The sequence below is a fragment of the Apostichopus japonicus genome, chromosome 16 (assembly GCF_037975245.1).
Source record: "Apostichopus japonicus isolate 1M-3 chromosome 16, ASM3797524v1, whole genome shotgun sequence".
In the NCBI taxonomy this organism is placed as follows: domain Eukaryota; kingdom Metazoa; phylum Echinodermata; class Holothuroidea; order Aspidochirotida; family Stichopodidae; genus Apostichopus; species Apostichopus japonicus.
In genome coordinates this window covers 38,714,698-38,727,574 of record NC_092576.1, presented here as the reverse complement: position 1 = coordinate 38,727,574, position 12,877 = coordinate 38,714,698, and the positions used below count along the sequence as shown (strand labels likewise).

The window sequence follows — 12,877 nt, the reverse complement described above, 5'->3', positions numbered from 1 at the left end:
GTTTACGACCTGTGTATGCCGAATTTCCGATTGTGGACAATAAATTCAATTGGCCTCAATTCAATATATATCCCACTATTCAAACAGATTGCAATCTCACTGCAAACACCCTTCATGACGAATTGAGGAGTCATAAGAGGGCAACGTTTGTATTTTCTACAACTAGTCTACATGTGATCTATTGGTTTTCACACGTGTTTACTTGTTGAACCCTTTTTACTCATTCGTAAAGTGGCGATATTGATGGATGCTGTGGACATAGGAAGTGGTAAACCGCAGGATAAAAGGTTGCAAATTTGTGGTAGTAATTTATTAACCAAATTTTTGTATCAGTCGGTTGCTGTATGTGGTACCTTACACACCCTTTTCTAGGTTCAGGAATGTATGATTATTTCCTTCAATGATGGTCATATGTATTTGTCATCGTTAACAGGCGAGTCACAGTGCACATGGTGTGCGAAGGCTATGTGGTGTGCTAACGCCCCTGTTATATTAACATACGAACAAGCACACCATGCGAGCGAGAATCTTTAAATAACTCCGAGGGTGACTCAAACAAAGGAAGTATGGATCGGATCAGACGACAGGCAGGAAATATTTCCCGTCAGCCTACCAGATCAAACCAGTCCACTCCTGTAAGAGCTGAGCCATCAACCCAACAAGCACTGACTTTGGAAGGTCCGTATAGTTGCGCTTGCTCTGATGCAATCGCACTTTAACAGACAAATTGAAAATGATTTTATTGATACGTCATCGTATTCTAAATCAATAGAATAACTTGTATGCAACAGTGGCCTTAATTCCTTACTTTTTCATTAAAGTCTTTGAAAATTTGAACATTTTCCAAATAAATGTACATACTTTAATAATGCCATATGTGGCGAAGAGGGAGGGGTTAGATGGTCTTTCAACTTCAAAGCAAATGGCACTTTCATATAAAATGTCTTGTTACGTTAATCGTTGTTAATACCGTACCCTACTAATGATTTCTTTGTTTGCTTTTCAATTTCATTACATTCAGAAAAAAAAGAAATCCTTCTCACAGAGCTGAAGTCTACGTACAAGGAACGATATGACGCAGTTCAACCGATCCCTTATATCAAAGATAGACTCTACTGTGTGGATAAAGTATTCGTGGAAGGCAGCATTGAGGGTTTCATCTCCACCGAAGGATCATGGGAACGTTTGGCGTCATATAATCATATTTTCACTGATCCGCGTATTAAATCAGTACGTCGTATTATAGAGGGTGAACCAGGGTACGGTAAATCAACCCTAACCCTTCAGTTAGCCTATGACTGGTGTAACGGTGTGAAGGAATCCCCTTTCTATGATGCAGATGTGTTAATTCTTCTCCGACTGAGACAACTGGGTAACGTGAAGTCCATTTACAGAGCGATCAAAATTTTTCTATTACCAAACGAGCCCCGTGTGAAACAATCTGACATTAGAGCTATTCTGGAAGGCTGCCATAGAGTTAAAGTTCTCCTGGATGGCTATGACGAGTATCCTGAAAGAGATCAAACCACAGGAAGTGACGTAGATCAGATCGTCAGATATGAGAAGTTTCGAAAATTTGAAGTAACCTTGACGACCAGGTATCTACCAAATGACTTTGCCAAATCAGAAACCAAACGAGTAAAGTTGAAAGATTTTGATGAAACTGCGCGTGATCAGTACATTCGCAAAGCTATCACCGGAGACAACAATGAAAAGGCTTTTGATAAAATTAAACAAGGTTTGAAAGGAAACCCAATTCTTGACGATCTCTGCCAAGTTCCTCTATTCTTCGTTACGTTCGCTCACATGACTGATGAAAGAAGAGACTTTCAGAAATTTAAGTCTGTTACGGAGTTTTTCATTTATATGATGAAATGTTTTCACAGTCACACCAGAAACAAGGCAGCGGAACGTAACGTTGTGACCTATGAAGTAGAGTTTGAAGCTATCCATGGTGAACTTGATAACATAGCATTTGAAGGACTCAATAGAGAGAATCAACAGATTGTGTGGGAAAAAGATGTGTTCTGTAAACGAGTTGGTCAGGCATTTTATGATCACTATATCCGTGTTGGTATTTTAGTAGAGGAAAAGGTCGTTCATATTCCCGATGGAGAATCTCCTGGTAACGTAAGTACCAAGATTGAAGTAAGTTTCTACCATAAACTATTCTGTGAGTGGTTTGCATCATTTAAGGTCGCGGATATCGCTGCTAGTGTGAAGAATTCAGCTGAATTGGAACAAACTATGAGTAAGATGGATCGATTAGACCTCCAGTATGTCTTTCGATTCGCATGTGGACTAAGCCGTACAGCTGCTCGTAACATCGTTGAGTATTTTAAGAAGAAAAGGGATTGTAATAAGTTTGCAATCCTCTGCATCTTGGAACAAAATGGAGACATTGAGGAGATCAGGAAGACTGTGACAGAGCTCTGTGCCGAGGAGGTTTATATCAGGAAAGATGACAGTAAGTTACTACAGAGGTCTACAGTACAGCTGCTACAGATAGCATCAAGTCATGACGTAAGTAGTATCGAGGATCCACATTCGTTACTTCCTTTTATCATTTTTTATTGTTGTCATCTTTAATGAGAGTAGTCCTGCTCAGTGCAGAAGCACTGCTTTCCAGAAGAGCCCTCAATACAAAATACATATACAATATAATGCAGTAGATAAACGATAAATATCCAAAAGCACAAAAAGGAACAAAGATAGACAAACAAACATCAGACATTAACATTTGGCAAGCATTTCAAATTTGGGGGAAGACTGTTCCACGACCTGCCTCCAGAAAATTTAAAGGACCTTTTTCATTCCCAGATCTAACTGGAGCAAGTAAAACATGATAAGAGCAGCTAGATCTAGTTCTGTAAGAATAGTATATCAGTACGGAAATCTGAAGTTTGCGTGGACACATCTATACATTATAATATTTCTGAAATAAAATGCACGTTTACGGACATGTAGCCATTTCAATTCATCGAAAATATCTGTGACATGCACATCCCGAAGCCCACACCCCAGGACTAATCTAGTTGCACAATTTTGAAAAATCTGCAGCCGGTCAACCAATGTATTCGTCGCCGTTATCCAAACGGCAGAACAGTAATCAATATGGGTACAATTAGATCGTTACACAGAGTTTTACGTGTCTGCTGGTCAACACACCAACCAAGTCTTTTTAGAGTAACCCGTTTCTGTGATTTGCAGTAATTTTGTCAATACGTTTTTGCCATTTAAGAAACGGGTCAAACCACATTCCAAGGTATTTGAATACATACATATTTTCAAGAATATTAAGATTATCAAGCTTTACATTGAGAAGATTAAACATTTTTATAATTTGAGAGGAGCCAAACGTCAAACCTTGGTTTTAGAAACATTAAGTGTCAGCTTATTAGTGTTCATCTAATCCGAAACAGCTTCCAGGTCCAAATGTATGACCCTTTCAATATCTAATTCGTTTTTTGAACTAAAAATGATGGCATTATCATCGGCGTACAGACAAACCCTACAACTCGAAACTGCAGTAGGAAGGTCATTAATACAAGTGATGAAGAAAAGTGGACCTAATATGGATGCCTTGGGGTACACCAATTGTAACAGGTCTTGCATCAGATTTAACCTCATAAATACTTATAGTTTCTTCTCTATTTGACAAATAATTAGAGAACCAGGCTAGCTCATTATACCGTTTCCCATAATAAGATAATTTATGCAGAATAAACTCATGGTTGACTGTATCAAAATGCCTCTTTTAGGTCCAAGAACACTGCAGCACTAGTGATCTGACCCTTGTCCCTATCATAAAGAATGTAGTCAGTAACGCCAATAATAGCATAAATTATAGAATGTTGTTGTCTGAATCCAGATTGTGACGAACTTATAAGCCCATTGTTTTGAAGATGACCATAAACTTGGCATGAATCGCTTTCTCAAGAATTTTAGTAATAACAGGCAAAACTGAGATGGGCCTATAGTAACCACAATCTGTCAGCCCATTTTTAAAAATAGGGGAAACAACTGCCTGTTTCCACTCAGCAGGAATGGATGCACTACGAATAGTAAGATTAAGAATAAAGGTAATTGATTTGGAAATTGGATAACTTCCTGTTTTTAAAGTCTAGCACTTATACCATCAATACCATTATAGTTACCAATTTGAATATTTGCGAGTTGTTTGTTGACAAAATCCTCACTTTTTTCAATAAACTTTAAAAACTCGTCAACTTACTTAACTTCCCGCCACCATCATTGACAAACTTCCGGGCAATTGAATTTCCAATGTCTGTAAAAAAAAACATTGAAAGCGTTAGCCATTCCATTAGGTGTTTAAACTTCTTTTATTTTGTTCAATAATATCAGTATAGTATGACTATTTGGCTTGTTTAGTTAGATTATTAGTTGTTTTTTTTGAGATGACGAAAAAAGTCCCAGTCACTAGACTTTCCAGTTCTTTTGAGCAACACGTTTATAATGGTCACGGTCCCTACTTATAGATAGAATTTCATCATTAAACCAAGGCTGCAATATACCCTTGATACAAATTTCAGCTTGCGGGGCATGTTTATCTGCAAAATGAGTAAAAAATACATTTAAAGTGCCCTCAGGCAGTTTCAGGATTAGTGGTTTGTTATATACTTTCCAAGTTGGCATTGGAAAGGTATGCCTGAAAGCTACTATCAATAAATTTACGATATGTTCTAGTTTTTAGACGCTATGGATTGCATTTAATCTGACAAGCTTGACACGACATGTACACAAGATTATGGTAACTAAACCCAACCGATACATTTCCCGAGGAATATAATTTCTTCTGGTTCGAAACCAAGATCAGATCAATGCAGGTAGAACTGTTTTTCAGTGATCCGAGTAGGAGTTTCTATCATATTATACAATTGAAACTGTTGGCATATTTGAGTGATTTCTTTTGCCATTTTCGAACAAAGAGATCTTTATTAAGGTCACCTGTAATAGCCATGTCACCATCCCTAGCTGATTCAACAACATTGCTTAAATGACTTTCCAAAAGCGGCATATACTCGCATTTATCAGAAGGTGGACGATAAATAGAGCCAATAAAATGTTCAGTCCATATACTTTCAATGCCAATTGTCCCAAGAACAGTTTTATGAATGCTGCGTAGTTGTGTAGACACATAATTCTCCACACCACCACCTCTACGATTTATATCATGGCGGTAAAGGGTATAACCATCAATGGATACTTCTTCAGAGGAAATCTGGTGCGAAAGCCTAGTCTCGTTGTTGTTGTTGTTGTTGTTGTCTAATTTTTGATTTATTATTGTCTCGTTGAATTCTTGACGAACCTTCTTATGTACTTAAGGTCTAAGATATCAGGTGAAATCTAATCACAACCCTATTCTAGTAAGAACGATTAATTTCCCTTATGCATAATACCGATGCATGTTATGTAGTATAAGAATAAATAAAATGTAATACAATATTTTAGATTTGTTTAAATGTGTAATTTTTTTCACTAGAGCATATTACAGTATACTGTAAGGTTCATGTTTATTATTAAATACATTGATCATGCTGTGTCGCTATGAAGTAATTTTGACTGAATTACATGTTAACCCGTCCCACTAAATCCATCGATAACCCATTTGCCTGCACCAAGAAATATATGCAAGGTTGTTTCTTTCGTCTCAGTAATTGTGTAATTAACTTGTACTTGTGTAAAAGAATATAACTGTTTTTGAATAATTATTAATTGGACTCTAATTTGTAGGTATAGAGACCGAGTAACATATCAGTTGGCAATATTCCAATCAGATATTCCGAGTGCTGAGTTAGCCGTGATAAGCTACTAGTAGTGAAAATGGATTTGGTCGTGCGGTCACATTATGAGTGGTAGTGGTACATGGAATAGAATAATGTCGCCTTCATGAGCCTACAGCAAACATTTTTGGGAGAATAAAATATGAATGGAATTTGTTTTACAGTTATATAAATAAAATATTATGACATAAACTAGCATCTGACTAGAGTTTCCGTGGCGGTAGCTTGTAAGCGGTTCATACGGGCGTGTGTCGGTTGTATTTACTCTGCATGTGTCGGGACGAAAAGTTCGTTCTTGCGATTACTGTGTGTAGGTTGAGGCTTGATAACGCTTATGCTAATGTGATGATCCATGGGTGTAAAGATAAATCATAGAAACTTTTATTTTGCAAATATCATGTAATATCAACATAATCTTTCCTCACATATCTTCTACCATGTTATTATGCAAGACTGGTAAAAATGAGGGTGGGTTCGTAGATCCAGATATAGAGAGAATTAAAATCATTTTTTTGTTAGGTTCAACTGATTGTTTTTATTATAACTTGGTCATTGATAAGTGTACATACTAGGAATCGAGAAATGGGGGGGGGGGGGTGGGTGAGGAGGGTAATATAAACTTTCATATTTGCAGTTAGGCGTATCATGTTCTATCAACAATATTTTCTTATTCATTTACGCTGTTACCATGGGTTCGTAGATCCAGAGAATTAAAAGAAAATTATGTTTACATAATATAAACAACGAATATCAGCTGTTATGTATAGCGAATGGGTCGTATTAATTATGAACTTCCTTTATAGTGTACAAACAACAAAGAAGTAGCCAACTACAGAAGTTTTATAAAGAAATCCATGGGCGAGAAATTTGAACAGTTATTAGGAAAACAAATGTATCACATAAAATAACGTGTACGTGACGGTTGCTTGTTAGCGTTACACACAATAGTGTTTCGGTTGAATTTACTCCGTATGTGGAAAGTACAAAAAGCAATTTTATTTTCCAAAATACATCATTTAATGTTAACAATAACATTATTTTTTGTCACTTATATATATATATATATATATATATATATATATATATATATATATATATATATATATACATATATATATATATATATATATATATATATATATATATATATATATATATATATATATATATATATATATATATATATATACACATATATATGTATATATTTACATATATTCGGGAGGGTTTATCTGGAGGGATGGGGAGAGTGGGTGTTTGAAGGGTGGATGGATCATGGCCTAGATGACAAAAGTCGAGATTAACAATCAATCTATCACAAATTTTTCACTTAGGCCGCACATGCGTTGTTAGACTGGTAGGGCGGAAAGAGTGTTGGGAGGGGGGAGTAGGTTGAGGGTAGACACTAGCTTAGCCTTAATGGGGGTAGTTGGGATGTACTCAGAGCGCTGACCACCCAATCCTTGGCCGAGCGGTACCGTCTGCCATCTGGATGCCCGAACTGTCCTGAGTCTCAGGATGCTTTCAGTTTAGGTCATGCATAGCGCACATCCCCGCCGCACCGCTTAGGTGTGTTCTGGAGTGAAGGGACTAGCGACCCCCAACTCTGCAATTCTTCTTGCTACAAGTCACTTAACGAAGCATCGAATGGACGGATCAAAACGGAAATGACCCACGTCTGCCCAACGACTACGTGAAACGGGCCTGACTATATTATAAGTGAACATCAGAGGACTGCGCTCAAATATAGGGGAGTTGTCCACGAACTCAAGCAATCTATTATCGTCATCGTGGAAACCTTTTTGTATGCTAATGTTAAGGATGGAGCTGACTGCATCTCTATTCCGTGATACTCCCTCTGCTGTCGTAGAGACAGAATTGTCACCACCAAGAGGTGGGATCGCCGTCTACTGCCTGGAAGGTGTCGCAGTGTTTCATGACATTGTCTTCGATCCAGAGGATTTGGAACCTATGTGGTTTTCGGTGACTCTTTGAACACAGAACATCCTATTTGCTGCAGTTTACAGACCACCTAGTGCCAACAGTGATATGATTAGCTACCTTGACTCCACCATCTTGTCAAAACTCTCAGAATTCAATGCTCAGTCTGTGGTTCTTCTTGGCGACTTCGACGTGCATCATGGAGAATGGCTTGGTAGCCGTACAACTAACGCTGCTGGACGCCGTACACTGGAGCTGTGCAACTCTCTGGGATTAACACAGTTAGTCAAGAAATCAACCCGGGAGGATCAGATTCTTGATCTAGTCATGACTGACCTGGAAGCCTCTTGTACCACATACTCAAGACTTGGTACCTCGGATCACAATCCTGTCCTAGTAAAGCTGGACGTGCCACTCCACAGAGACAAACCCTACAAACGCAAATTTGGCAGTATGAAAAGGCTGACTACTGGGGAATGAGAGGTTTTTTAGCATCTGCGGACTGGTCTCTTGCTTTCCAATCTGAGGACCCAGAAGAAGTTTGCAACAACGTCACCTCTATCATCAGTAATGCAATGGACATCTTCATACCAAGCAATCTTGTGACCAAAAAGACCGGCGACAATAAATGGTTTGACGACCAATGCAAACAAGCAGCTACCAGGAAGCGGCGCCTCTTTAAGAAGTCCAAAACAAACAACACCAAGGAAAACAGGGACAAGTTCACAGCAGCTAGAAAAGAGTACAATCATGTTGAGAAAAAAGCAAAGCAAAGGTACGACAACAAACTGAAAGAGGAACTCTCAGATGGCAGCCTTAGCAGTAAGAAATGGTGGAACACTGTCAACACTCTGTCTGGAAAGTCTACCAGAGCTAACATACCTGTGCTGAAAGATGGAAACCAAGTCTACACCTCAGCAAAAGAGAAGGCTGACAAATTATGTCAGACCTTTGCTAGGAAATGCCAGCTTGATAGTGCAGAGGAACCTGCTCCAGAAGTTCAGCGTACAACATCATGCGCCAAAGATAGAATAGTTTTCAAGGTCAAATATGTCCAAATATGTCAGAAAGCTCTTGAGGAATCTGTAACCCGACAAAGCTACTGGCCCTGATGAAATCCCTGCCAGAGTCCTGAAGGAGTGAAGTGCAGAACTTGCAAGACCACTCAGCGTGCTGTTTGGGCCTTGCTTCTCACACGGTGTTTTTCCAAGTCAATGGAAAACTGCATCTGTCATCCCTCTTCACAAGAGAGACTCAAAGGCAGGTCCATCTATGTACCGCCCCATCTCTCTTCTCTGCATCATCAGCAAGGTTATGGAGGCAGCTGTACAGAACCAACATCAGAAGTACCTCTTGGATAATCATCTGATATCGGATAGGCAGTTTGGATTTAGGCCAAACCACAAAACGGCTGACATTCTCACCATACTCTCTCAACAGTGGTCAAACAGCCTGGACAGAGGTAACGAGGTGCGACTTATTGCCCTGGACATCAAATGTGCATTTGACAAGGTGTGGCACAATGGTCTCTGCTCAAAACTTGAAGAGAATGGAGTCTCAGGCAATCTTCTCACTTGGATCAGGGGCTACCGTGCAGACAGATCCATCAAAGTTGTCTTATCTGGATAGTCATCAAGTTCTTCCTCCATCAATGCGTCAGTGCCCCAAGGGTCAATACTGGGACCTCTTCTGTTCTCTGTGTTCATCGACGATCTGGGCGACGAATGTGAAAACAACCTCTACCTCTATGCAGATGACTCTACTCTGTACTGTGAGATCTCATCAAGAGGTGATCCCAAGGCGGTAACAGCAAGCTTAAACAGAGACCTAGAGCGAATGAGGATCTGGGCAGACAAATGGAATGTGACCTTTGAACCATCGAAATGCAAGGCACTGTAAGTCTCTAGAAAGAAAAACCCTACTAAGCTGGATCTTATGTTTGGCAACACCAAACTGGTCGAAAAAGAGGAGCTGGAGATTCTGACTGTCACCATTGACAGCAAGCTGACCTGGGCAAAACACATCTCCAAGATATCATCCAGAGCTGGATAGAAACTGGGTGCCCTGAGGAAAGTTGCCAACAAATTGGACGTCAGGGGACGAGCAACAGTCTACAAGGCTCAGGTCCGTAGCGTGATGGAGTATGCCTCTCTTTCATGGATGAGTGCCTCGCCCACCAGAAGGCCTACGCATCATAGGCACAAGTGAGGAGAAAGCATGAACTGAGTTGAACATCTCATCTCTTCACCAAAGACGCCAGGTGGCAGCAGTGACTGTTCTCTATAAGATGCACACTAACTAGTGCCCACCGGACCTAAAGGCAATGCTACCACAACCCTTTGTAGCTAGACAAGCTACACGCTCTACATTGTCGATGCCCGGCCATGCTTTCACAGTACCAGTTTCGAGGACAGTCTCCACTGGCAGGACCTTCATTCACTCTGCGGTACATGTATGGAACAGCCTACCAGATAGCGTAGTTGGTGACATTTCTGACAACGGTGCTCAGCCCTTCAAGTGCAGGGTGCATCAGCATCTTATTTTCTTTGCCTGATGCTGTAGTAAGCCCCTCCCTTCTAGTTGTTCTAAGTTGCTGTGGACCACTGATTGGCCCATGCGGATTTTCTTTATAGTACCCAGTTGTCTATATTTGGTCTTGACTTCTGTCAGTCTGCATGGGCTATTGTTCACTTTATCATTTCATAAAAAAAAAAATAAAAAAAATGACTTAAGTCGAGATCTGCAATCACTAAGTCCTTTAAATATATAATAGAGTCTATCTTTATATAGGTAACTTATACATTTGTTTATCATAGTCTAAATCAAACTCGACTTTCCTACGTACTAGCGATATCTACGCATCCTGTAGTGAGTTGAAGACATGTTTTTTTTTATTCCATTTTATTTCGCTTTTGTGTTTTCTTTTCATTTTTTAGTATGTTCAATAATATTTACTGTCAATGAGGTCATGCATCTTAACTACAGTTTTTTTTATTTATTTTTATTTATATTTCTTCAGATACCAATATCTGACCTAAGGCTGCGGTGGTCCTTCAGTAAAGTTGACAACAATAACATATTGCTCCGGTCTGGTATTGCTCTACCAAGCCTCTCATCACTGGTGAAGTTATTGGTGAATGCAGGCAAAAAAACAGAACTTGCTGAGGAAGACATTGTAGGATTATTTAACTATGTACTGCCGTCTAAGAAATTTAGGAAACTTTGGTAAGTAACTTAAAGATCAAATGAATATGAGGAGAGGAAATTGGGGGATAATTACAAAAGATGTAAGAAATTAGGCAATAATTTAATTATGTAATCAAAGCAACAGACCAAAGGTACTAGACAACACATAATATGAAAGATGCCATCATATCTAGAAGGATATGATAGTTGAAGTGGATTGGAGTTTTAAGGTCATGTGATTGAAACAAAATGTTACGTCATATAACTTAACAGGCATACATTTGATTGCATATATGAACTTTTCGAAAACACACGGATGCCATAAACTTAGTTCAATAGAACTTTGTTATCTCAATTGCAAATATTTGCATTTTGTTGATACAATATTATTATGTTTAAATTTAACTTGGCCTGACGTTTCGATCCTAGCAGGACCTTCTTTAAAGGCTAAATGTTTGTGATGTTATCTCTGTTAATCATTATGTTTCATGGCTACAGTAAGGTGAGCTGGTTGTTTACATCAGTTGATATATTTATTTTATTATCACAGGTTTACTAACTGCGCACTACCTGCATCAATCAGACCAGAGAAAATCCCAGAAGAATTAAAAAGAAAGAATGTACAAGGTATGGCTATGTGTGTACAAGATATGGCTAATATACAGTATGTTACAATACACGGTATGGCTAACAATACATTGTGTTATAATACAAGGTATAATGGTTACAGTACAGACTGTGTAATGTTGCAAACACTGGTTATAGCAAAATTATATTAAAGTACACTCATGTGCTTTGGCTTTTAAACATTGTTAATTAAACATTACAAATGGATGTATTTATATTAAATTGTTCAAACAAACTCCTTTTTATCAGAGGTTGATACATGGCAAGAGTACACTATAAGTAGATAAATGACAGACTTGGGTTACATGAGTGTTATTAATTATGAGATGAATACTATGACTTCATTAGTGATAGTAATGATATTGTGTAAATGCAACAATTATACAGGGCTGGTGGGATCATATAATTGACATCATAATTAGTTAGATTCAACCATCTACGTCAGTAATAGACAAGTCTGGAAACCACAAGTAAAAAGAGAAATCCTTGAAAGTTTGAAATGATAAATAAATATTTACTGCCATTCAGCATGCACCGGGATCCTTTCTTTCATTTTGATATTTGTCACTAATTGTTCTACTTTATGGTAACAATAATGATACATATTAACTGCTTTAGAAATTTTGAAACCATTCAATGTCGTTAACTCATATCTGTAAAGGGAATCATACGGCGAATAACATAAATAAAAATTCTTCCAATAAAAATGGTTATTTATAAATGTATCTATTTTAAAGAAAAGTTACTTAATTTTAATGTATTCAGAGTCTTAAACACATAGCTTTGGTTTGTTTATAAATATACTTTCTTGATTTCATGTTTACTCTGTTTCCCAGTTTTGTGGCCGAGTAATGCCTGTCATCTTGATCTCCAATCCGGTCGATGGAAGAAGGTTGGTTAGACTTTTGTTTTGTGTGAATTGAGTGTGTTTGAATGTTTGTTCTTAAGGGAGGGGGTGGTGTCTGGAAAGGTGGGAGTTAGAAATAAGGAGTATCCTGCTGTTTATTTTTTCTTAAACTTTTATGTATAACCTTTTGTTTATTGTTATTTTCTCTTTTATCTCCCATGGCCAGTTACGTACGTTTAAATATCAATCGTTTATACTTGCACTAATGCATTCATCCCGTCCAAGACGACTGGTCACCATGGCTATATAAGGCATGGTAGTGTTTTGACATATCGGATTTCAGGAGTTGGGTCCTTACATAAGTTCTGTATGTACCGTACAGTGCGCCCTTACACGATAAAACCATCGTGTTTTATCATATACCTTATCATTAATCATATTTAATCGATACAACAATATGTTTCTTGTTATA

The 12,877-nt window shown here is 38.2% G+C and overlaps 1 protein-coding gene across 1 annotated transcript in view; it reads left to right on the top strand.

Annotated features, from left to right (window-relative positions):
- The first annotated feature begins 350 nt into the window (after positions 1 to 350).
- Positions 351 to 12,877, top strand: part of LOC139982535 (uncharacterized) — a 101,981-nt gene continuing 89,454 nt past the window's right edge. The window contains exons 1-4 of the mRNA XM_071995427.1: positions 351 to 678; positions 1,022 to 2,523; positions 10,765 to 10,970; positions 11,482 to 11,558. Coding sequence (XP_071851528.1) covers positions 567 to 678; positions 1,022 to 2,523; positions 10,765 to 10,970; positions 11,482 to 11,558 — 1,897 coding nt within the window. The 5' untranslated portion in view covers positions 351 to 566. The remainder of the gene's footprint in view (positions 679 to 1,021; positions 2,524 to 10,764; positions 10,971 to 11,481; positions 11,559 to 12,877) is intronic.